General features: G+C 45.6%; 1 protein-coding gene across 1 annotated transcript in view; it reads left to right on the top strand.

Annotated features, from left to right (window-relative positions):
• Positions 1 to 17,302, top strand: part of SPTLC3 (serine palmitoyltransferase long chain base subunit 3) — a 118,202-nt gene extending 100,900 nt beyond the window's left edge. The window contains exons 10-12 of the mRNA XM_075925654.2: positions 10,299 to 10,434; positions 12,255 to 12,384; positions 15,491 to 17,302. Coding sequence (XP_075781769.1) covers positions 10,299 to 10,434; positions 12,255 to 12,384; positions 15,491 to 15,604 — 380 coding nt within the window. The 3' untranslated portion in view covers positions 15,605 to 17,302. The remainder of the gene's footprint in view (positions 1 to 10,298; positions 10,435 to 12,254; positions 12,385 to 15,490) is intronic.
• Positions 17,303 to 26,826: the final 9,524 nt, after the last annotated feature.

Here is a 26,826-nt window from a genome sequence, read left to right as displayed (position 1 = left end):
TTAAACTAAAATATTCATTGTGGGAAAGATTTTTTTTTAATCAATAAGCAAAAACTTGCAATATACAATACTGTACATCAAATAAAAACATAATCCTCATTTTACCAGAAGTGCCAGGATCTCAAAACTCTGCAATGAAAATCAGTTCTTTTTAAAAAAGCATAGGACATGTAAATACTAAAGTTGGCAGTAGTAGGTAATTTGCAAATGCAGTCAGTCCATATTGTGTTATAAAATCCGGGTGTTATCTTTTATATAATAAGACCCTAATTAACAGATTATCAAAAATAATTTTATATTTTACACTGTAAAGAATATTTATGAAATGTTAAAAATATTTTCTTTACCCCTCAGCACTCTCTTTCTCTCTCCTTTCAGCATCATTTAGTTAATCAAAGCATGGAGAATTTATACTCAGCTTCAGCTTTCAACTCTGGGATTTTAACTATTCTTGTTTAACTACTTAGTAAAAAGTTGAGCTATCCAGCCCTTTATGCATACTCTTTCATATGGCACTTGCATAGTTTGAAGAGGCTGCTAATACTCAGAGTTTTATAACTCTAAGAATATTTAAACTCATATATTTACAATATAAGGGCTTGTCTCATCTGCAGGTTATGTTGCTATAATTTATGTCATTCGGGGTTGCGAATAAGTCACACACAGCCCGAGCGATTTAAGTTTCACTGACCTAAAGGCCAATGTGACCAGCACTGTCTTGGCATTAGAGTTGCCAGGTATCCAGTTTTCAGTCTAGTATTTGAGCTTTCTATTTGGGAAACAAATTGAGAAAATATAAATGTCCGGTATTTTCTAAATAAGATGTAATATAGATTGTGATGTAATGTCAAGTGTGTCTGGTATTTTTGTTGAAACCATCTGCCAACCCTACTTGGCTTAGTGGCTGCTTCTTGCAAAGGTGGTTTTATGGCAACAGGCAGGATCTCTCTCCAGTCAGCATAGAACAGGAGTGTGCAAATACTGGCGTAAAGGCTGGATCCGGTCAGACAAAGTTAGCACCTGCTGGGCCTCCATGGGTACAGAAATCACAGCTCTCATTGGCTGCAGATCACCATTCCTGGCCAGTGGGAGCTGCACTTGCCCATACCTGCGGAGGTACAGGTAAATATAGTGGCAGCAGCCAACCAGTGGCTAACCCTACTGAACTGCCGCCATTTTATTGCCCACTCCTGGCATTTGGCATCTTCACCAGACATGTTACAGCAGTGTGGTTACATTGGTGTAGCTTCTAGTGAAGACTAACCCTCAAGCTGTGATCTTGAAATCAGACTCTTGAGTCAGCCAGAAAACAGTTGTCAAACTTTGGCCCAAGGGCCTGATCTTAAGCCCTTCATCACATGAAGAAGAATTTGTAACAGGAAGAAAGGTTTATGGGCTCAGGCTCTTAAAGAGTTAACAGGAGGAAAGGTTTACAGGATTTGGCTCTACAGCATCACAGAAAAAACATGTTAAATGTGCCATAGTAGGATTTTGAACATCTGATTCTTAACCAAAAACTACATAATGATTACACTGATATAACCTGGCGTATGTGGGAAGTGAATTAGGCCCTGCAGATGGAAGCCTGTGTTTTATCCAGAATTGTCCTTAAATCTAGTTTTGAAGAGATGCATGAAGCTAAAAATAAAAGGTGTAATTGCAAACTTGAGGTTTTTCTCCTGAACCTACCCACTGGAGCATACAAGATAAATAATTGTATATGGAAGTACTGGAGCAGTACTACCTCGTATGCCAATATATGAGACAAGTAGGTGGTCTTCAACCAAAAAACTTCATTCACATCAGAAAGGAAAGTGCTGAGGCATGGTAAACAAATGGTCACTCTCCTCTTAAAGTATTCTCTCCCTCAGTTATCACTTTACCATTCAGAATTCACATGTTTTCTGATCTTTTTCCACCCCCCAGCAAAATGGTGTTAATATCTAGAGTTTAATGTTCTGGGATGTCACATTGTATGGGATCCTCGTTTTAAAAGGCATTCCTACATCAACATTTGAATGTCCTGAATTGAGCCCTGTGGGGCATGCACCAAAAACAAAGAGAGAGGGACAGAGAGTTCTGTTTTGATTAGCTTGTCTGAGATTGGTCTACACTAGCAATTTGTCTGTATGAAGAATAGGAATTTCCCCCTATTAGGGAACAACTATTACTTGCATGTTAAATTGTTACATATTTCTTATTTGTCAGTTCTGTGCAACAATCAGATGGTTTGATGAATATTGAAAAGCCTGGAATTTTGAATGGCGGAGAATCTCTTTCCAGCATTGTGGTAAATAGCTGACTAGAAAGGAGAAATATTAAATTATATCCACCAACAGCATCTGCATCTATTAAAACTTTCCCTAATAGAAAAGCCAATAGTTTCAAATGCTGCAGACTGAGCATTTAAGCAACTAAGTTCAGTAGCGTTAAAATATTACAATTATTTTTTAAGACACAAACACAAACAGTTTTTTCTAATCCATGCATTATGAGGCGCTAACAACACATTTAATAATCAAATGGAGAGAAAACTTTAATTCTGTAAATTTTGGTCAAGCTGTTCTGGGGTGTTCCCCCTCTCCCCATAGTTCCTCCTGGCTCTTTTGAAAGCTACTACACCAAAAAATATTTTTGGAAATACCACAGACTATTGTTTTTATTAGAGACTGGAAAACTTTGTAGTAGGATGCTTGTGTGTTTCATTTGTTTTCCTTGCTCTGGCACAGCTGTTTTTGTTTTAGCAGCACTAGAGAGATGGTTAAACTATTTGTGGCCTCTACTAACCCAGAAGATTTCTTATGCAGAAAGTTTTAAATTGAATGGCAGAAACTGTAACTAACAACTTGTCTGCATGGGCAGTTTTGTACATGAAGTTACTAATGCAGTGGTTTTTATGGGATCTTTTAATATGTTCAGCAAAACACTGATGACTATAGAGCAAGTCCCAGTTTCCCCATAAATTTCCCAGCCAGAAGCTCGTCTGAAGTGTTCCTTCACTAGATGAAATACAAAAGGGATGAAGCAGCAGATCTTTCTCACAACCCTGTGGAATATCAGGCTCGATGCAGGAGGGGAGGGGCCATCAGAGGTCGATTTATTGGGTCCTCACTAGACCCACTAAATTGAATCCCAAAAGATCGATCTCCAGAATTCTGATCTCCAAATAAGCATAGATAAGACCCTTGTTCAGTTGTGGGCCAATACCAGCACTTGTACCGGATCCAGTCCACCAGGGTTAATCTCTGGTGGGTCACTACCACTATATTTACCTGTGCATCTGCAGGTATGGGCGATTTCAGCTCCTCTTGGCTGTGGATTGCCATTCCTGGCCAATTAGAGCTGCAGGAAGTGATATCCCGATCCGCGCCGCTTCCCGCAGCTCCCATAGACCGAGAACAATAATCCACAGCCAATGGGAGCTGCAATAACTGGTATCAGTGAAGGCTCGGGTAAATATAGAGGTGGCAGCCTGCCAGGGCCTAACTCTGGCAAATTGCCACCATTTTCTTGCTCACCACTGCCCTAGTTGAACCTAAAATTTATTAAGCACTAGGAAGTGATTAGAGGAAGAGAGGTTATATAGATGTGGTGATCCCCACATTAACCAAATGGGGCTAGAGTGGAAGATAACAGGTGCTGGGGAGCAGTGTAGTTTGAGAATGCAATTTAATCCAGGGATTTTCAAACTTGGGTTGCGGACTCACCAAGGAAAACCCCTGGTGTGCCCACTTGTTTACTCTAATGCTCTACAGCCACGGAGCCACACGCTCCCAGTGGTTGTAGTTTGCCGTTTCCAGCCAAGGGGAGCTGCAGAAAGCAGCTCCCTGTCTGCGCCGCTTCTCGCAGTTCCCATTGGCTGGAAATGGCAAACCACAGCCAATGGGAGCTGCAAGGCTCCATGGCTGCAGAACTTTAGAGTAAACAAGTTTGAAAACCGCTGATCTAATCAATGCCTACCTAGTATTAGGAAGCTGGCACAATCATCACAGCTGGACCAGGGAGGAGAATGGGGGACCATGGAGCTACAATCCAGTAACTGGATGATGTCAGCAGAAAGAAGTAAATAAAAATAGGTATGCAGAGTAAAAGCTGTAAATATTTGTACAGAGCAAGTACCAATACTGTACACTTCACAAACAAAAGAGAGAAGTTGAAATACTTTGTATTGGGAGATGTAAGAATTTCTGAAGTATTAGTGATGTAAGAATAATCTCTGGGTTCTGGTATTTACTGGGGGGAAATTCAAAACAGGTTCACTTGCAGCAATGGAGCAATAATACTAACCACAAGGAATTCCTAGACTATCTGAATAAAAATTTGAGATGGGGAAGAGCTGGGTTTACTTTATAATCTATGCTACATAGAAAGAAATGAAAGAATGAAGAGTGTGATATGGGCTTCTTATTGGAAACATGGCTTTGCGATCAAGCTGTTAAAGAGATGGGAAACAACAAAATCTGCTAGAAATCTGCTTCCTTGCAATGCAGAAAGACGGACTGAAAAGTTTTTCAAACATATGTACGTGATTTTTCACTGTTTCTTTTTTAGCATTAGAAATATTGATTTTTTTTTCTACTTCCTGGCTTTTGCTGGAGGACTCTTTGGAGAAAGAGAGGATATCACATTAGTAGAGACTACAAGCTGACCGATGGGGGAAGAGATTTTTATTCAAACTGTTTAAAGCTCTTTTGTCTCAATCTGATTATACTCGTCTAGGTTCTATGTCACTAAATTTTATCAACATGGAATAATAAAATGGTAACAGGGCCACATAAAGAATAAGTGTGAGAGAGAGATGGAGTTTATTCTTTCTCAGCAGGGGACTATGCCAGGAGATAGTTTTGTGATGGTACTTTTGAAAGAAAAAGAGGATTCTTATTTTCTTTTTAAAGAGGAAGTTTAGATACAGCCTGAAGGGGGAAAATTAGGAAATGAAAATCCATAGAATCCGAATGGAGATTGCTAAGGAATTATCTGATTAGAATCACAAAGTCTGCATTCCTTAGAACAAAAAGAAGGGAAGCGTGGAGCAACAGTTGAATGAAAAGAGCCCAACTATGGAAATTCTACTTACGTTGGTGAGCATTTGCCTATGCAATTAGTCCCAGTGAAGTCACTCAGATTGGTTATAGGAGTACATGAACTGCAGTGGTGCCTAAACTTTGTTTAGGCCCTGTGTTTACAATAAATTGTACCTTCCTGTGAATGGGATGCCCTAGTTCAGCTACAGGTTTTTAAAAGTTCATTCAGGCAAAAAAAGAATCCTCTTCATAATGCAAATTCAAATCAAGTGATGCTACTAAAGGAAATACAAAATTGTGACTCTGAAGAAATTAGAAGTAACAAATGGTTAAAGCTGTTGACCCAAACACAACTATGAAATACCTCAGAATTGAGAAGCTAGGGGTAGCTAGATATAAAGGAGGAAACAAGAAGTTAGCCAGTGGGATTTTTTTGCATTTTTTTGCAACCCCACTAGGATGACAGGAATGGGGGAAGGTGGGAAATGTGTATTTGTGATTATCCTCACACTGTTGGAGATAAAGGTATACAAAATGAAAAAGCTGATTAGATGGCAATAAATCTCCAGGACTCATCAAAGTCCTAAAATAACTGAAAGGTAGAACAGCTAGCCTACTATAAAAGCAAAGGGATAGAGGATGGCCAATTATGGTACCTATTTTTAATTTAAATAGAAAGGATGAACCCAGGCATTCTGGGATTTCTTGATGAGAAAATGGTAAATATAGAATTTAGCAGAGCATAAATTGATGGGGAGAAATCAGCATTGTTTTGGTAAATATATTCTCTAAAAACACCCACAAAATATCAAGAAAGGCATTCACAGAGAGACAAAGTGGATGAGGTAATCTCTACCTTTAAAAAAAAACAAAACCTCATCCACCCCCACCTTGTCTTTGCTCTCACATCCTGGGACCGACATGGCTACAACCACATTGCAAACAGCAAAGGAACTCGTGGACATAACTTGTTTACACATTCCAGAAGTTGTTATTGAAAGTCTTTTATGCAGTACAATTGAGGAAACATTGGTTCCGAGATGAGGTTCAGATCAGAGGTATTACCAGGAGATGCTTAAAGAAGAGTGTAAAAAGACTGGGATTACAGTGAAACCTTTGTTATCCGGAACTCTGTTAACCAGCAACTTAGTTAACTGTCATTGCTCCCAGCCACAATACTGTCACAACTTCAGGCACACAGGCCTGGCTTGGTTTACCATGATCGGCTTAACAATTTTTTATTTAAGAAGTACTAATCATCTTTAACTCAAAATAGGAATGAGACCAACTGCCTCACACTACAAAAGTACCAGTATTAAAAACTTGAGTTTTACTATTATTGTCCATTGGTTTTTCCTAGGTTGATGGGACCCTCAGATAACCGGAATTTTTAGATAACCAGAACGCCCTAATCTCCGAGCGTACCGGATAACACAGGTTTTACTGTATTTAGTTTGGAAAGAAGAAAAATGACATTGTGCACTACAAACTGGTTAAGATGTAGGAATTAAAACATGAACAATTTACAGTGGGAAAGGATTAGGGGCTGGGATGTGTCATTAAGCCACTGGTCTCTGTTGAGGGTGATATGGTAATGCACTGTTCCATGGGGAGCTCTGGAAGGACTGTACCTGAGCACACAGCTATACCATTTATTTAATGGTACAGACTACTCCTCCCAGTCAGCTCCATGGTCTTGTAAGTAGCAGCCAGAAAGATTGGATATTTCTCAGAGATGCATAAAGGTGAGTGTAAAAAAAAGGGGGGGGATTATTTAGTTTGGAAAGAATAAAAATGAGAGCATGAGGTGGAGATTTGTAAAATTATGGACAGCATAGCATAGTATAGTAAAGGCAAGTTAAACACTATTTACCCCTTTCCACAAAATCAAATGGACATTCCTAGTTGAAAGGCAACCGATTTAGAACAGATACTAGAACATACTTTCTGATTCAGCATATAATTATCTCAGAATAATCAGTGCCACAGGATATGATTGGGACAAAAAAGGTAGTTTAGAAGCATGCAGAGGATCACACAATTATATAAATTGGAAGAGCATCTGTTACATTGCCTAAGCTTAAAAAAATGTCAAGGTCTATCAATTCCCTTGCTTCAGGGTGTGAACTGATTCTACTTTCCAAATTGATATGGACAATATGCATAATTCTGTGACTTGTATTGCCATTCTAGAATTGGATGGAATTGCTTACATCTTTAGTGTAACTTACACTTGCATTACATGTTGGCTGCGTCTAGACTGGCAAGTTTTTCCGGAAAAGCAGCTGCTTTTGCGGAAAAACTTGCCAGCTGTCTACACTGGCCACTTGAATTTCTGGAAGAACACTGACGATCTAATGTAAGATTGTCAGTGTTCTTGCGGAAATGCTATGCTGCTCCCGTTTGGGCAAAAGCCCTCTTGCACAAATACTTTTGCGCAAGAGGGCCAGTGTAGACAACATGGTACTGTTTTGCGCAAAAAAGCCCCGATGGCGAAAATGGAGATCTGGGCTTTCTTGCGCAAAACCGCGTCTAGATTGGCACGGACACTTTTCCGCAAAAGCATTTGCAGAAAATCATGCCAGTCTAGACGTAGCCATTGTGTTTGACCTACTCACAAGGTTTATTTATAAATCCACTCAGCATCAAGCTGCCATCAAAACAGTAGGAGGAGAAAATCATTTTCAATAGACTATACTACATGAGATTAAATAAAAGCAACACAGTAATGTTTCAAATATATGGATTACTTACAAAACTCTTGTTTGATCTGTATTGCTGCTTTCTGTGCAACGCACTGATACAAGTAAAAGTGCTTTATATGAATGCAATTTCTTTTAATACAAACATCCCTGGATGTCACTGAGGAAAGTTAACATAGCTTAAATATTGTTTAGGGCCTTTAATCATTTCATATTATCTACAGTGATCAAAAATCATCCTTGAATTCTGACCGTATCTCGTAAGCCTATGTAACTGTCTTGGGCAAGCAGCCTCTCGCCCTGTAATTCTCTTCTCTCCCAGTGGCGGCACAGAAGACAGTCTCTGTCGGCTATAGCTTGTGTTGCTTTCCCCTGTGGCTTTGTGAATGGGGGAGATTGCTGTTGAGCACAGCTGGCTTCCAAGCCTGCCTACCCCTTCCAGGCTAGTGATCCACTCACTGTGGTGCTCTCATAGGGTGGAGAGAAAGGAGGAAGTGTGCCAGGGAACTGGCTCTTTCTCTTTGGAGCCTGCCTGGATCATTTCACAGAAGCAAACATTGCAGAGGCCAAGAAGTTGATCCAAAAAGGGATTAGACATTTATGTGGGTCTCAAAATATCCAGAGTGATCAGAATTACTAGCAGCAAATTGTGGAAGGGATAGTAAAACTGGTGCAAAAGCCAATCTCTAACTATTAGAAACTAGACTCCTATCTTACATGGGAGACAGATTAACCCACATCTGCCTACTGCACAGTTCATACAACTTTGTCTAAAGCAGTGGCTCCCAACCTTTTCTCTTCCCGTGCCAAGACACTCCTCCAGCTCCAGGGGCACTTCCCTAGTCAGCAGTTGCTGCAGGAGGGAAGAAGAGGGGCACAGAGTAGCTGATTTGTAGCTCATACGGGGGGGGAAGGGAGAGAGATTGAGCTCTGATTGGTTGTTCCACTCTTGGAGGAGGCGGGGCAACAAGTCAGATGGCTAATCAGAAAGTGGCTCTTTCCCACCCCTTGTTCTCACTTGTAGTTCAAAAAAAAATCTGCAGAACTCCTCTTTGGGCCTTGGAGCACACTGGATGGGAAACATGGCTCTAACGCATATAGTGCTGGCCACTGTCGGAGACAGGACACTGAACTAGATGGACCTTAAAGAACTGATCCAGGCTGGCAGTTCCTGCATTCCTATTAGCCACTGACAGGGACATTTTTGGAATGGTTTCATGTTAAGCTCTTTTGTCGGCAGTTTCCTATCAGGCATTCCTTTAGTCTTTTTGCTTACAAAGCATGTGGGACTGCATCCATGTGGGACTTATTTGCTGTATTCCAAAGTAAAGATGTGGAAGCCCTTTTTAAAAAACACTTTCCCTTTACCAATCTCTATCTTTTCTGTTGGAAACCATTTTTATTTGTCTAGTCATACAAATATCTACACTTAATTGTGAGCTGGGAGGATGAAAACATCAAGATTCATGTGGGGGGGATGGTTACTTCAGTATTATTTTTAAAAAGTACTGTTCCCCATTCTTTTAAAGTTGAAAAAAATACAAAGCTGACTTTCAAGCCTCTCTTTCATTGGTCTTTGCTTGCTCTAGCCAGAAACTGTTCACTAGCTCTGGACTAGTAAGGGAAGGTGATATAGAAGTAGGCAGTGGGCAGCATCTACCTTTGGACACATCTTCCAGGAGGGATAGTGCTCAAATGCAGTAAGATAAACTCTTTCATTTTTCCATGGCTACTAGTTACGCTTCTGTTCTTGGCCAACCCATGTGTATGTGTACCAACCCATGAGAACCAGAATTCCGTGTCTGCGGTGCCACTCGGACATGTGGAAACAGATTTTCTTGAACGAGAGCCTGTGAAAATAGGTTATGATGATAGAAAAATCTCTGCGTCTCTTTTGAATGCAATATGCACATCTTGCCAGCACCGATATCTAGTAGGAGTTTATTAATCAGGGAAGAACAATAACAGAACTGGAAAGATGTAACTGTACCATATAGTGGCCCCAAGACCACTTACAGAGAGAATGAGTCTACTTATAGCCTTATAGCCAGCTGGCTTTTAGCTCATTTGGCAGAGGTTCATGCACTAAGCTCCAGAGATCCCAGGTTCAATTCCACCTGTCAGTGTTACAGCTCTGTTGAACCAAACCACCACTGCTACCAATAAATATATTTCCTCCAGCATGTCCTTTTTAACTATATGCTCTATAGACAACTGTTCCCTAATCTGTGTCCAGCAGGACACAGAGAATATTCCCGTCTGTAGGCCTGCATGTCTAAATACAATAGACTTGAATCTCCCTTCATGCTATTATAGGTCAGGCATAATTCAGCAGAAGTCAGTGGAGTTACACTATAGTTACATAGGTTCCATATGTGGCTCTGCATTCATGTGGCTTGTACAGTGTCAGTCACTAAATATTTTTCTTATAGATCAAATAGCTACATAAAGATCTCATGGCTAGCTTAGCGTTTCTGAAACTGATCTGTCCCTGTTTTGGTTTCTTTTTTTTCTGGAGAGGAGCTCCATTGGGATCTGTGTGCTGGCTGATTTCACGACTGTCTCATTTCAGGGCTTCAGAGAGTGCGCCAGCTAGGAGAAAATACAAGATACTTCAGGCGGAGACTGCACGAAATGGGTTTCATTATTTATGGAAATGATGATTCCCCTGTTGTTCCCTTGCTCCTTTATATGCCTGGTAAAATAGGGTAAGTACTGAAATGTGCCTCCTAGGCTAACAAAGCACATTCTATTATATGGGGGGGGGGGTATGTTTTAAACTATGAAATCTGGCCACTTGTAAATGTTGCAAGGGAGAAATTTCTTCCTTTCAGTGAACTTGCCATGGGTAGCTTTACATTGAATCTTGACTTTAATTTTGAGCCAGCTTTTCCATACACCAAGTGAGAGCACAGAATTAAAATATATGTCAAAATGCTTCCTTCTCTTTCTGCTTGCAAAAGCTGTGATCATTTTAAAACCTGGCATTGTCTAATTATTTTAAAAGTATTTTGTTGTTCTCCAGCTAAGATACGACATGTCTAGACCAATGATTTTCAATTTCTTTTTCTCATGACCCAGTTGAAGAAAATTGGTGATGCCCGTGACCTTATATAATTTGACTAGGGTGTGGGCTCCAGAATGGGGCCGAAGATGAGAGCTTTCGGGTATAGGAGGGGGCTCTAGCTTTGGGGGTTGACAGGAGGGGCTTACTTTGAGCGGCTCCTGAGCAGGGGTGCTATGGCAGCTTCTTGCCTCTCCTGGCACTGTAGCCCCTGCTGCACCCCAGAAGCAGCCGGCATCAGGTTCCCAGCCAGTGGGAGTGCAGAGCTAATGGTCAGGGCAGCAGCAGTGCATGGAATCCTGTGTGCTTTCCTCCATACTCCCTGCTTAGGATCCAGGCCTGCTGCCAGCCGTTTCTAGGGCACAGTGCTGTCTGTGATACCAGGACAGGCAAGCAGCCTGCCTCCCCTGTCCCCCAGTTACACCAGGATCCTTTGAGTCTGAAGTTTAACTATGTCTCAAACCCTCTGGCTAGGATGGTCTGACAGGCAGAAAGCAGGTCTTATAATCAGGAGCTGACGAAAATACTCAGCCCAAAACATAGCTAAAATAGCTGGACTTGGTGGTAGGGAAAAAGGGAGAGATTCTTAGTTGCAGAATCATCTTGTTTCCCCTCATAAGTCATTTCCAATCAACCATGATATTTCCACTTACCATCCTGAGATTCAATGTGGACAGGCCAAGGAACACAGATTTCTCAGTCTGGGAACCCCATCTCTAGAACTCCCTCATGCAGTTGTTTGTCAGAGTCCCTCCATAACTGTCCCCTCAGCTCACATCTGCTTCTTCTTTGGATCGGTGTATTTGTGATGATCGTCTCCTCGACCAATTTGCACAGATTGGGAGAATGGGCTGCCGTTGAGGCCCTTAGTCCATAGAAGTATGAATCTATCCGCATCCCTCTGCATTGCTTACCTCACAAATATGAGCAATTTTGTCCTCAGGTCACTGAGCAGATAGCTGTTCTCCCTAATTTACAGGTGGGGAAATGAGACACAGAGGTTCAATGACCTGCCCATTCAAGGACAGAGCCAGGAATTAAATCCAAACCTCCCAAGTCCCAATCCCTGTCTCTGCACCCACAAGACCATCCTACCTTATGTTCAGCATCTCAGTCAATGAAATTGTATATAAATTGCATTAATTTTTATTCATCACCATTTATTAATCTAAGTCTTTGCCTGATATAGGGTCTGCTTCTTGCTGTCTTGCAGTTTACGCAGACATTTTCACCTGTGCTTAATGGTAGTAAATTGCTCCTAATGAGAATATTTTACAGTCACTTTGCAGAGATTAAAATGATTACACAAGCTGCAAGGCGATGCAGAGCTGATGATAAAACTCCCTTTTGGCTTCAATAGGGCCAGGATTTTTTAATCATTGTTTTTCACACTTGAGTGTTTTCTCTTTGTGGTCAGTTTATTGGTGATAACTCTCTTTTGCTTTCTTCTTTCCCTCCTCTCAGGGCATTTTCCAGGCACATGTTAGACAAAAATATTGGGGTGGTTGTAGTTGGATTTCCAGCTACTCCTATCACAGAATCGAGGGCTCGGTTTTGTGTGTCGGCTTCACATACACGGGAGATGTTAGACACGGTAAGCACAGCAGATGTCCTGGTGAAATTAACATCATATGCTAGAGTGGCTGGGAGAAGTTACAAGTTTGTTACTTTGAATCTCAGTAATTCTTTTTGCCTTTGTTTTTCTTGATATTTGTCACTTGATCTTGAAAGCATTTCTGATTACATATTTTATTTAAAACATTAAATTACATAACACTTAACTACACTCTTTCTCTGTTTCCAATTGTGACTAAATCTGTCATAACTAATAAAGACCTACACCAAAACTAATGTTAACTGCTAGGGCAAAACTGCTAGAGCAGGAAACCCTAAATGATGTGGAAATAATTGCATATGAGGGTTTCTATACCCTTATTTTCATTTCACATGTACGCTAGTTACTTTGCCACCGCAAAATATGGCACTATCTTCAGTTTGTCATGATACACATGGAACTTTCAAGCCAGTGTCTGGAATTGTTTTTATCTAACGAAAGGACTAAAAGGTGCAATATGACCAGTTTCATCCCTGTATCTTTACCTGCTTCCAGAAGTGTAGTACAGTAACTTATGTTGACCAGTGTTCCTTGTAAGCTGTGAGCTTGTGCAGCTACTAATGCCACCCAGCTGATTAACTGAGTGCCCACAGTTGGGTTTTTGGTTCTACAGGCGGTGCACATTCATACATGCCTCAGTACATATACAATTATTCCACACATGGATGGAAAAGATTAGAGCGAATATTGATGAAGACTTCCATTATAAACTTCCGTTCCCATCTATTCATAACTTTCTAACAATAGTATGTTTAAGACTGACATTTTCCATCTTCTTCTCCATCCAAAGTGATTTCACACCCCCCATGGTCCTCCAAAGGCAGGAACAAGTTTGGATGAAATGTGTTCACCCATTTTTGAGTTAGGAAAGTGTGGATGGGAGCAATAAGCAGGATCAGGGCTCTTTCCATAAACTCAAGACTGGCTTCCAGGCCAATTTAGACCATTTTAGAAACAAAACTGAAAAATCTAGTTTGCGGTAGGAAATTCCAGCTAATCTTAAGGCTACACTATGGAACAATGGAATACTCAACATGAACTTAAAATTAAATGTGGTGTGTGTGTATGCTTAGTTACTGAGGTCTAGTTAGGTAGGCTGTTATTTCACTATGTTTTCCCAGAGCTGCATAAGCTTTTGATTATACAACTGCAGTAATGCACAGTGAAATCAGCTTGGCAATTAGGAGCTTAATCTTTTTATTTTGCTTAGGTTTTCTTTCCTTCTGACAGCAGCATTAAACACATTAAAGGTACAGTTTTCAAGTACCGAACTTCACAGCAGTATGCAAACTGGGGCTTTGAATGCTGCCCTCCGGCAGTCACCTTTACAATTTCCAGTTTTGCCTTTGCAGATAGGTAGCATTGCCATAGTATTTGCAACACTATCTAAATTTCCCTGTATCTTATGTGGGGGATGGGAAACACTCTGGGTAGTGTTTAGTTACCTCAGGCAGCAAGCCGGGGGGGGGGGGGGGGAAGTAACTTACATTTCTTATAGGTAATGCCCTATCGCAACCTCCCTTGGGGAAGGCTCAGAGCAGGGGGCTGGGTGTATGTGTGAGGGGTGCAGGAGTCAGGCCAGGGAGCTAGAAGTATGGGGGAGAGGCTCAGGACAGAGGCTTGGGTTTGTGTGTAACGGGGAGGGGGGGAACTGGGGCTAGGGCAGTCCTAATCACTGCTGAGCTATCTTACCTGGCTAGTGGATGGCTCCCAGCCTTGCTGCTTCTGCTCGTTGTGCTGCCACAACGGAGCTGTGGGCAGACTGTGTGGGGGCCCTGCTGCTGGGCGGTGTGAGACCCCCTGGCCTGCCACTCCCTCCCCCAGCTTCCTCCAGGGGTGCACGTGCGCTGCCTGGCATCCAGCCAGAGGGGGAGAGCAGCACAAGTGCGGACACTCAGGAGACCGGCTGGGAGTGTGCACACCTCTTCCAGGGCACCCCTAGCCGTCCCCTGACACTCCTGCCTGCCTCACCTGGCTACGTGTGCACAGCCGCCACTGCAGCAGGAGTTCCGGGAGCCCAGCTAGGAGGCAGTAGAGCATTCCAGCCAGCTCTCAGCAGGGCGCCCCTGCCAGCTCTTGCTGGCACACCACCTCACTCTCACCTCTGAAGGCAAATGAAACGTTTTCAAGCATAACCACTGCATGAATGCGCTATCAATCCAGTGTAAGATACAAATACGCACAGCCCTTGTGCCATTTCTCACCTCTGCAAGCCTGGGCTTAAACTGCTGGCAGAAATATAGAAGGAGAAAGACCCATAAAACGGGAAATTTTCCAAGGATGGTCATTTTTTGAACCACCTTGCAGGTCCTCCTTTATATAGCTCATTTTAACACATTCTGAAATCAGGGAGAAAAATCTCGTTTCCGTTCTTGAGCATATATCACGGCATAACCAGAAACAGCACTGGACACACAGACGCTATACTTTTAGTTGATCTCAATCTCCTGGCTGCTCTTCAGCATGGATTTGATATTGGAGGGTTTCAGTCTTCTCCAGGAATTCTGGTTGTCCTTGCTTGCTACTGAATCCAGCAGGAGAGGTGGATGCGCAGCAGCTACTTACATTATAGGATCAGGCCAGCTGTGATCGCAGTCCAAGGCAAAGTGGAAAGTGTGCTATCAAACCGCATAATCCTATTCAAGATATTCATAATAATACACATCTGGGCCAGGTCCACCACTGGAGTTACACAGCAGTGAAACTGGCCTTTGGAATATGTATGCACGTACAGCAATGTTGCTTTGTTATGTACATGCCCCCTACCTGTCTGAGAAATACACACACTTTACCATCAGCTAGCTAATAAATATTGCAATTGGCTAATACAACATAGCCTACCATAGAAACAGATTCTGTTCTCAGTGATGTTAGTGTAAATACAGTGTCAGTCACTTGATTTCGCTGACATTCACCAGTGTAGCTGAAAACAAAATTCACTCCTTCGGCTTTATTCCTTTTTCCTTGATTTTAAACTGTGAAAACCACATATGTTTTTGTGTCACTTGCTGTTCAGATGTAAAGCAGAAGTGCGAACAGCTTTAAATCCTTTTAAGATAACTGATACCATGTAATGATCTTGCAGGTCCTGAATGCCCTTGATGAATTGGGAGATTTTCTACAACTGAAATATTCACGGCATTCCAGGTCATCTCGTCCTGAACTATACGATGAAACAAGCTTTGAACTTGAAGATTAAGTTTCCCACCCGTGAAGAGAACATTAAGATGTTACCAAAAAAAAAGAGGGAAAACGCCTAAGAAATGTGAATGCATTTCTCAATTAATTGAACCGAGGGGAGGCACTGTTGTTGCATTTTACTGTATCAAATTTCCATGTGCAAGAGACTGTTGCTACAGAACTACCCCTATGGAGTTACATGCTTTTTTAATGTATTTTTTATGCAAGCAGACTGTCCCATTGGTCAAGTTTCTACTGTGCACCCTTGGTGCCTCTTTATGAAGAGGCTTTGGGTAGTTCTTAGGTCTGGTTGAAACAATAAATTTGAAACCTGAATGGATTCCAGTGTAGTATGTTAGCTTGCATGAATTTCAACCATCAGGCTGGATAGTACCTAATGCATCAATGTGGACTGCCCCCGAGGAAATGGCAGATAAGGATCTTCTTACCTAATCTCCACATTTTGCGTTCTCAAAGGACAGCAGCTGTTAGGAGGACAGACTAGCATATGAGCAAGCGTTCATAACAGAAATCTACTCATATTAAATATTTCTGACAGAAACCTGTGTTCTTGGCCACTTGATGTTGCAAACAAAGCCAACTCACTCTAAGATTGTATAGTTTGTGAAGAAAGAATACACGAAAGGCTTCGTAGTGTGCGGACACCAATGTTGCATGCGAATTGAATCTTTTTGTTAATGGTGGAAACTCTTTTCTGCTCTAATACTCAATCTACAGCCTTATATGCATCTTATTGCCACTGAAGTTACTTGGCTGGCTTGTTCCCTTTTCATGTAGCAGTAGTAAACAATTTTAATAACCCTTTATATTTCCTATAAAGCACTGATCAAAACACTCAGATACTTGCAGTTCACAAACTGCAGTTGACATTTATGAGCCCATTTCCAAGTTTTTTTTGAACTACTCATGAGCTTAATAAATGCACTTACAAGTAAATAACAGTGACGCTGCTTGTTACGCAGAATATAAAGTCCAGAGTACCATTCACAACTCTGCCACCTGTTAACTTGAAGACTCTCTATGGTTTCTGAATGTACTAAATTCCCCCAGTTGATTTAAGTATCACTCATTGAAATATTGTGTTCTCTCCTTATGTTATTATGGTTTATTCCGGTCTTTTTATTTAAATAGTGTTCATTTTTCCAGTGGTTGACTGAAATAGTACAGAATATGGCTCATAGTTGGAAAAAGAAGATATGGTCAGAGTTCCGTTTTCATTGTATCAAACTAATCTACAGAGGGAAAAAAACATTATCATCTTCAGCTTTTCTTAGCTGACATCAATGAACTTGTTCAGGCTGAGTAGTTTACAAGAAGATTTCTGGAGACCATAATTTTTGTATGATACCAGTTAAAAATTGTTCTGTCGCTTTAACAAAATCCCAACCATTCCACAATATCAAATGTCATTGTAAACACATCAGATCAAGAGATGTTTAGCTTTCTGTTGCACAGATGTACCACACTTTCAAATTCTTGAAAGCTCTGCTGTAAACTTAACCCACAGCTGCAATATTAGATTTAGGAACAGAACAATTAAATTGTGGCATACCAATGGCAGTATATTACTCCCTGCTTGTTAAAACAGCTTTGAGGATAAAACAAAGCTGATCAGTTATGAGGTCCTGGGTTTTGTTAGAGTTTTTGTTGTTGCTGCTGCTGTTGTTGTGCAAGTTAATAAAATCCAATGGTGCTATAACTTTAAGAATTGCATGTCGGACGAGTATAAGCTTAACCCTGCTTTGTGACAGGTTTCAGAGAGGCAGCCAGGTTAGTCTGTTTCAGCAAAAACAACAAGGAGTCCTATCTTTAAGGTGCCACTGGACTCCTTGTTAACAGAGGAGCCAACAGCTATGTGGGGCCCCTGGTCTAGGTGGAGGGTGGAGGTTCCATGCTCGCAGAAGAGGCAGGGCTGGGGGCAGCTACCCTCAGCACCACCTAGACCAGTGGTAGGCAATAATTTTTTAGGGGGCCACCTAATGGATGTTGGTACATGATCATGGGTCAGCTCACCATGCCCCAGTCGGAGTCTGAGGTGGAAGGGGCAGGGCCAGGGACTCGTCTCCTCTCAGAGTTGTCTGGGGCTGGAGGCTTTAAATTAAAAACACAGCAAAGGGCTCATGGCTCCTGGCCCCGCCATTACCACATTGCTCGGCAGCCTCCTGGGATTGGCGTGGCTATGTAAAGGGCTCACGGCTCCAGTTCCTGCTGGGGTAGTGCCGACTGGGAGCCATTTAAATAGGATCCTGCTGCCTGAGCCACTGCCTAGAAATCGGGTGGCATGAGCAGCAGGATAGACATAGGAGGTGGCCAGATGCAGTCTGAGCTGAATTAAAGTGTTAGGCGGGCCTGATCCACCCCCCTGGCCGCATCTTCCCCGCCCCTGACCTAGGCCATCATGTGCCACCCTCCTCCATCCCTGAGAGCCACCCGGAGCTCTGGGCATCACTAATGTGATATTAGCAGTGGTGGCAGCCAAAGCCCTGGCTCTTTAGAATTGCCGGGCCCTGGGGCAGTGACTCCCTTGGCCCCTCCTCCCATTGGCGAGCCTGGTGGTTGTTACTCTGTGAGGGTGGGGAAGCTCTGCAGCCTTGGGCTCCATCTAGACTGGCAAGTTTTTCCACAAAAGCAGCTGCTTTTGAGGAAAAATTTGCCAGCTGTCTACACTGGCCGCTTGAATTTCCACAAGAACATTGACGATCTCATGTAAGATTGTCAGTGTTCTTGCGGAAATGCTATGCTGCTCCCGTTCGGGCAAAAGCCCTCTTGCGTAAATGCTTTTGCACAAGAGGGCCAGTGTAAACAACGTGGTATTGTTTTGCGCCAAAAAGCCCCAATCGCAAAAATGGCGATCGGGGCGTTCTTGTGCAAAACCGCGTCTAGATTGGCCACGGACGCTTTTCTGCAAAAAGTGCTTTTGCGGAAAAGCGTCCGTGCCAATCTAGATGCTCTTTTCCGCAAATGCTTTTAACGGAAAAACTTTTCCGTTAAAAGCATTTGCGGAAAATCATGCCAGTCTAGACATAGCCTTGGAGTGCTGTCCTTCAGTGAAAAAGTACTGAGCTGATATATTGAGTTTTGCTCTCCACTCCTGCACATCTGTGGCCAATTCCACCGCTAGTGTAAATCGGCATAGCTGACTTCTGACCTCTCAGCTCAGCATATGTGGTCACAGTCGATACTTCAGAAAACAGCATTACACGTGCGGGAACAACTCGTGCTATATTTCTCTCAGCAAGGCCTGAGTTTCATTAAGCTAGAGACTGATCACTTTTCATCCGATTGCGGACAGGGGTCTGTCTAAAACAGAATTCCTCCTGCCCTCAAAAATTACTCTCTGCTCCCTCTCACTCTCCTATTAAGGAGACAGGACCTCAATTTTTCAGAGTTGTCAGTTTATATATAAATATTATATACTTTCCTTTGATTCCTTCCTCTCTTGCATATCAGAAAAAAGTACGAAGGAAGCATATTCAGCTTTGAACATTTGGGGTGAAATCCTAGCCCCATGGCTATCAACAGCAACATTACCATTAACTTCACCAGAGTCAGAATTTCCCATAGGATCCTAATTTCTCACGCTAGTTTTCTACCAATGTGACCTCGGTGGAATTATTAATGCCTTACATCAGCTCTGAACTTGGCCAGCCGTTGGTAATGAAGGCACTTCACTTCGTTTTAAAAAAAATCATCCCGTGATAGATTATTTATGGGGGAATTAACATATCCAGTATAGTGATAACAGATTTTTGGTGAATGATTGATAACATATATCCCATTTTAAGGAGTGTGTATTTGTGGGAGATTCATTTCTCTGGCTGCAGAACTGGAGATTTCTAGTGGGTTTATTTTATGCTGTTAATAGCTCTTCCTAAGATTTTTGGATAATCACTAAAGAGTGTTCATGATGTCCTATGACCCATCCTAACACAAGTCTTCATGTTAGTGAGCTAAATAACCCTGTGTAAAAACAGCTGGTTCTACCAGCCGTGTGAGCTAAAATGCTGATTTCCCTTTTGGTAAGACCTAAGATGGGGTGGGCAATGAATGGCAATGGTTCACCAGGGTTACCCAGGCGCAGGTAAATACAGCAATGTGGTGTACTGGATCTGACCCCCGGGCTGGTAGATCCCCACCTCTGATGTAAGAGGTCTCTGTGACAAAGCTGTAGAACTAACTGTTCTCTTTCTTCTTCCTTCGTGCTCCACCTATATTTTATGATTTTCCTTTTCCTGTCTTGCTTGACAAGATGTTTTTCCTCCTTTCCCCTCCTATCATGTTTACATCCACTCCTGTGTGTGTTTTTGTTCCTGTGCTGTTGGTTTGCTATAACCAAGAGAACCTATGTAGCATCAGAACATCCGGGTTTAAAATCTGGGGAGGAGGGTGAATTGTCAGCACAGGTACCAACAGGCTGTGCCAATGCTTTTTTGTGGCCCCATTAGTTTCTGCTCATTCTAACCTTTCATTTTTCCGAAGTTCCTTGTTACAATACTAACCTTACACATTGGAACCAATGCAGGGTTGTCTGAGCTTTCAGCCAGTGAGCCTGGCTCACTGGTCACCCATGCTAGTGTACAACAGGACTGACTTCTACCCTGAAGTCAACAGAGCTGCAGTGGATGTAAATGAGTACAGAATTGTGCCCAGAGGATCTAAGTGTGGCATGAACTTCCCACATTTATGTCACTGCACTGTTAACTCTGAAGCCTAATGATGGGAGTTTTGTATCTGGACTATGCAACACCTGATCAGTACCAGAAACATCTAGGGTATGTCTACACTACAAAGTTAGTTCGACCTAACGTTCGTTAGTTCGAACTAACTTTCATAGGCGCTACACTAGCACTCCGTTAGTTCGAATTTAAATCGAACTAACGGAGCGCTTAGTTCGAACTTGGTAATCCTCATTCCACGAGGATTAAGCCTAGTTCGAATTTACTAGTTCGAATTAAGGGCTGTGTAGACCCTTAATTCGAACTAGTGGGAGGCTAGCCCTTCCCAGCTTGCCCTGGTGGCCACTCTGGCCAACACCAGGCAAACTCTACTGCCCCCCTCCCGGCCCCGGAGCCCTTAAAGGGCCATGGGCTGGCTACACAGTTTGTGCCAGTTGCAAGGCTGCCAGCACCCGTGCCAGCACACCCAGCAGCTGACACCCATGAGCCAGCCACCCGATGACACCCAGCCCTCCCCCTATTCCCAGGACCAGCCTGGCGGCTCCCAGGACCCTGCCCGGGGCCGCAAGAGGCGTGCGCCCGCGTGGTCTAGTGCGGAGATCGTGGACCTCATCGAGATTTGGGGGGAAGCCTCCAATGTCCATGATCTCCGCACTAGCCACAGGAACGCGGCAGTCTACGGCCGCATGGCTGCCAGCCTGGCCGCCAGGGGCCACCAGCGCAGCCGGGAGCAGGTGCGCTGCAAAATAAAGGACCTGCAGCAGTCCTACTCCCAGGCCTGCCTGCCAGGGGCCGACCCGGAGGCCTGCCCCCACTTCCAGGCTCTGGACCGCCTCCTGGGGGCTCATGCCGTCCCTGCCCCCCGGGACGTGATAGACCCCGGGCAGAGGGACCGCTCCAGGAGACGGAGGAGGAGGAGGAGGGCTCCGAGAGCCAGGAGCCTGCTGCCAGCCTGCCCAGGACCCGGGACCCCCGAGGCACCCCACAGAGCCGCTCACCTGTGTCGTCCGAGGCCGGGGAGGTGTCCACCTGTGAGTACCATCATGCTCCCCTTATGTGTACGGGGGGCTGGGGCGAGAGGGAGCCCCGGGACCGTGCGCCTGGGCCTTGCCCACCACGGAGCAGCAGCTGGGGATCCTGCAGGGGCCCTGGCCTTGCAGAGGGGAGCTGGGTTTCACACACCTGGGGCCCTGGGGTAATTGACCGCTGTTCTTGTTTCACCACAGCCGCAGCACCTGGGCCTGCAGGGCGCACCACCCCGCCTGCAGCAGCCGCCCGCGCCCAGGCAAGCAGGAGAGCCAGGAACCAGGAGGAGTACTAGAGGCGGCACCTCCGGTTCCTGGAGCAACAGATCCGTATCCAGGACCACTGGGTCCAGGAGGACCTGAGGCTGCGCCGGAGGAGCTTGGAGGCACTGGAGGAGCAGGGCCGTGCTCTGCGAGGCCACCTCCAGAGCCTGCTCGACCGCTTCCCAATTCCTCCTGCTCCCCCTGCTCCCCCTCCTGCTCCCCCTGCTCCTCCCCCTGCTACCCCTGCTCCCCCTCCAGCTCCTGCTCCTGCTTCCTCCACACCCCCCGTCCCTCCTGCCCCACCCTCCACAACCATTCCCCACCAACGCCCCCGGACCCGCAGTGTTGCGAGACGGGAGAGGCAGCCGGACCCCCACCCCTGAGCTTTCCTTTCCCTTCCTCCCTTCCCTCCCCTTCCAGCTCCCTCGTCCCAGGTTTCCCCCTCCCCTCTCGCGCCCTCCTACCTCCCTCCCTCCACCCACCCCAGTTATGTAAAATAAAAAGATGTTTTTGTTTGAAAAACAGGTGTCTTTATTTGACAGTAGGTAGGGAGGGGAAGGGGGTAGGGTGGAAGAAGGCCCCAGTGGGGCATGCAGGGAGAGGTCAGTCCTCCTCCTCCACCAGGAAGCTCTCCCGCAGGGCTTCCCGGATCCGGACGGCCCCCCGCTGGGCTTCCCGGATGGCGGCGGTGCGGGGCTGACCGTAGTGGCCAGCCATGCAGTCAGCCTCAGCCATCCAGGCTGGCAGGAAAGCCTCCCCCTTTCTCTCACATAAATTGTGGAGCACACAACATGCTGCCACCACGGGAGGGATGTTGTACTCGGCCAGGTCCAGACGGGTGAGGAAGCATCGGAAGCGGGCTTTCAGTCGCCCAAAAGCCCCCTCCACCACGATGCGGGCCCTGGTCAGCCTGGCATTGAAGGCCTGGCGGGAGGGATTGAGGTGCCCCGTGTGGGGCTTCATCAGCCACGGCTGCAGTGGGTAGGCGGCATCCCCCACCAGGCACATGGGCATGTCCACGTCCCCGACCCTGATGTGGCAGTCGGGGAAGAAGGTCCCGTCCTGCAGCCGCTGGCACACAGAGGAGTTGCAGTACACCCGGGCGTCATGTGCTTTGCCGGACCAGCCCACATTAATGTCCGTGAACTGTCCCCGGTGGTCACACAAGGCCTGCAGGAGGATGGAGAAGTACCCCTTGCGGTTGACGTACCGGGACGCCTGGTGTTCCGGGGCACGGATGGGGATGTGCGTCCCGTCGATGCCCCTCCTCCCCCCGCAGTTGGCAAAGCCAAGGGCGCCGAATCCCTGGATGACGGCGTCCGGGTCGGCGAGGCGGACCACCCTGCGGAGCAGCACCCGGTTGATGGCCTTGACCACCTGCGGAAAGAGACACAGCAAAGTGCCAATCAGTGGGGCGCCTGGGTGGCTGGGAGCGTGCGTGTCCTGGCAGTGCCCCGCGCCCCACTCCCAGAAGCAACCCCCCTGGCGGCGTGTAGTACGCCCGGGACAGACCGACCCCTCCGGTAAGGGGCGCTTTCGCCTCCTCCCTCCCCCCCCCTTTGTCCCTGAGGCTGCCCATCCCCTCCTTGCAGCCCCCATTCCCCCCGGCGCAGTGGCCGACGAGTGCCATACCTGCATGAGCACTGCTCCGAGGGTGGATCTCCCCGCGCCGAACTGGTTCCCGACAGATCGGTAGCTGTCCAGCGTGGAGAGCTTCCAGAGGGCGATGGCCACCCGCTTCTGGAGGGGGATGGCGGGCCTTATGCGAGTGTCCCTTCTGCGCAGAGCAGGGGCGAGCCACTCGCAGAGCTCCAGGAAGGTGTCCCTCCTCATCCTGAAGTTCTGGGTCCACTGTCGGTCTTCCCAGCGCTCCAGGATGATGCGGTCCCACCAGTCGCTGCTGGTGTCCAGATGCCAGATGCGGTGGGGCACGCCGGTGCCGGGGCGCCACCGTGGCTCCTCCACGGCCCCCAGGGCTGCCAGGCGGAGAGGCAGGGGGCTGACGTGCACCAGGTGGTGCCAGGCAGCCTCGAGCCATTGCTGGCAGGCTTTCAGCAGCAAGTCCAGAAAGTGCACCAGAAGGTGCAGGGCGAGCTCTGGCTCCATGTTGCCACCTGCGGCGGCGGCCCCGAAGGGAAGCACCGACACAGACGGGCGCAGAGACCAATGCTTTGCTGTCCCTCGGCGAGGTTGGCAAGCACGCAGGAAAAGCTGAGAACCGGCTGTCCGGGGGGGGTCCCTTTAAGCACGAGCCTCAGATAGCCTCAGACAGCAGCCACACAAAGCAACTACTGACCTGATGCCCTGCCAAAACCGGTTTCAGCCGCCCTTAAATGCGCCCCTGCATCCAATCAGTGTGGACGTGCTAGTTCGAATTAGCAAAACGCTAATTCAAACTAGTTTTTAGTTCTAGATGCGTTAGTTCGAATTAGCTTAGTTCGAATTAACTAATTCGAACTAAGTTAGTTCAAATTAGCGCTGTAGTGTAGACGTACCCCTAGGTATTCTGGTTGGAATTTAGAAGTTCTGTGAAGCATTTAGATACAGTACCATCACTTTCTTTATTTTTTTTTCCAGTCTGTCCTTTGGTGAAAGGAATGCAAACATTATTTAAAACATTTCACACAAAGCATTGCTAAATTGTAGAGAAAGGGCCAAAATGTTTGTTAATTTAATGGTGGCAAATTATTTTCTTTCATCTGATAGTGTGCTGTCACAAACAAACCTCTAACTGCCTAAATGCAAACATTATTTAAAACATGTTGATTTTATTCATTCATTACATTTTATTTTTCTGCTAGTGAAAGTAGAAATCAAGGTCCATATTTTCCAATATACCGATTCAAAAAATTGTAGATGCCATTCCAAATGCCACATCTCAAATATTGGGTGTGCAGGACTGTATTTGCGAACACAAACTGCATTGGCATATAAAGTACTGTTTCCTTCATGTACGTGCAAATGAGGGGGAGTGAGTAACAGCAGTTGTTCGGAGTCATTTGGGCCTGGAGGTAGGCAAGAGGAACAGCACAAGGCAAGAGACAGGACAGCGAGTTGGTGGCTGGAGTAGGATCTGAGGGAGGTTCAATATTGTTTGGCATTTCAGGGGAAGGGGCCATAGAAGCACAACACCCGGGCCTGAGATGAGAGAAATAGAGGAGGAGCCAGGCAAGATTTGCCCTGCCTCAGCATCATGCACAGGAGGGGTCTGTCCCCTGCAGGGAGAGTCTGTAAGCCATGCAAGGACCTCTCCAGCATGCAGGTAATGCAGTGATAGGGCCGGGATTAACCTGAAAGCTTCCAGGCACCTGCAGGATGTAATAAACTGAAACACGAGCTATGGACACAGCCCTTCAGTTCCTCTCAGGTTCACTATCTCCTCAGGCAGGCTGGTACTGAGCCCTGTCACCTAGAGTCATGAGGGACACTGCTAGCATCAGTCAATCCGTTCCCTTTCACGCAGCCTGGATTTTTACCTTGCTGCCCTGTCAAGAAGGGCTCCTTTCTCTTTCACCTGCCAGAGCCTGGTGTCTGCATCCGCTTTGGTGGTGCAATCGGCTCCCCCGGAAGGTGAACATTATTCCTGTTGCGCTCGTTGCATTGGTACCAGGGGGCCTGGAATGCCCTGACTGAAGGACTAAGACAGAAGTGGCGGAGCTAGGAACCCCAGCCAGTATCCAGGTGTGACCAGTCAGGGACAAAGTGCCCACAGTTTTCTTGGTGAGCTGTGCCAAAGCGACTGAACTGTGTAATTCTATGGATGCAGACTGTTCCCTGAGGTACCACGATGGTGCCAGTCTATGGATCATCCAAAGAGCTGATTTGGGCTATGTCTACATTCGCAGCGTCTTACGCGAGAAATATGCAAATGAGGTGAAGCATGAAATATCACCGAGCCTCATTTGCATACCTAATGAGCCACCATTTTTGCAGAAGAGGCTCTTGCGCCTGAAGGAGCTGTCTACACTGCCCCTTCTTGCGCAAGAAAAACCCTCTTGCGCAATGCCATTGTTCCTGAAAATAATCGGCATAACTGCATTGTGCAAGAGGGCTTTTTCTTGCGCAAGAAGGGGCAGTGTAGACAGCTCCTTCGGGCACAAGAGCCTCTTCTGCAAAAATGGTGTCTCATTAGGTATGCAAATGAGGCTCGGCGATATTTCATGCTTCGCCTCATTTGCATATTTCTCACGCAAGACGCCGTGAGTGTAGACCTAGCCTTGGAGGTTTCTATGTGTTGGGGGGTATGAAGATCCCTTCATGTCCTAGTCAGAGGCACCAGATGTAACAACCCTAACCCTAACCCTAACCCTAACCCTGTGTGTTCATGAAGAGGAGGGCAGGAGGCTTGGGGGGAGGGGTTCTGCCCCTATTTCTCCAATTCCACCCTATTGCAGCAGCTGCTCTCTGGTGATGAAGGTTCACAGGTAACTCAGCCGCAAGCAATAACTGTGAAAATCTTGGCCATTGAGCTCTGGCATGTGCAAGCTTAGGGTTGAGGGATTAGGATGTGTAGTGGTGTCATATCTGGGCAGTGGGCCTGCTTTCTCATCGACTCCCACAGAAATAGGCCCTCTGACTGAACTTGTCCATGAAAATAGGCTGGTGCCTGATGTCGCGTGACAGTTGAGGTATGCTATGATAGCCCCTAGTCTGACACAAATTCCTTCTCTACAATCCCTCTCCAGCAGCTATGCTGAGCTGGCATCTGACCACTGAGACGAGTACATACATTCTGAAGGCAACATCCTTGATCAATATCCATTTTACCATTACCTCCTGGTCACCAAATAGGCCTCCTGGCTACCAGTAGCCAAGAGCTGTGCAAGCACTCTTTTGCATGTCGGTGAGTACCATAGTAGTTGGATGCTCTAATCTCATGGGGAAGCTGACTTTTGATACTCTCTAAGACTGAGAGTGCGTCTACACTGCACTGTAGGTCAAAATAAGTTACGCAATTTGAGCTACGCAAATTGTGTATCTTATTTTGGTATTTCGAAATAGCTGACTTCAAAATTTGGCGCTGTCTACACAGCACTTATTTTAAAATAACCTGCTGTTCCAAATCGTCCCATACTCCTTGTGGAATGAGGTTTACAGGGACATTGGAATAGCAAGCCTGTTATATTTCAAAATAATGGGCATGCTCAAAAGACGCAGAATAGCTATTTCGGGATAAATAGCATTGCAGTGTAGACATACCTGAGGGTGCAGCTCATTAGAGCTGGGGCAAATCAAACAGAGGCAAACTCACTCAG

This window comes from Pelodiscus sinensis, chromosome 3 (genome assembly GCF_052426305.1).
Source record: "Pelodiscus sinensis isolate ZL-2025 chromosome 3, ASM5242630v1, whole genome shotgun sequence".
NCBI classification, from domain to species: domain Eukaryota; kingdom Metazoa; phylum Chordata; order Testudines; family Trionychidae; genus Pelodiscus; species Pelodiscus sinensis.
Note: the sequence above shows the minus strand (reverse complement) of the source record. Positions and strands in the feature narration are given on the sequence as shown.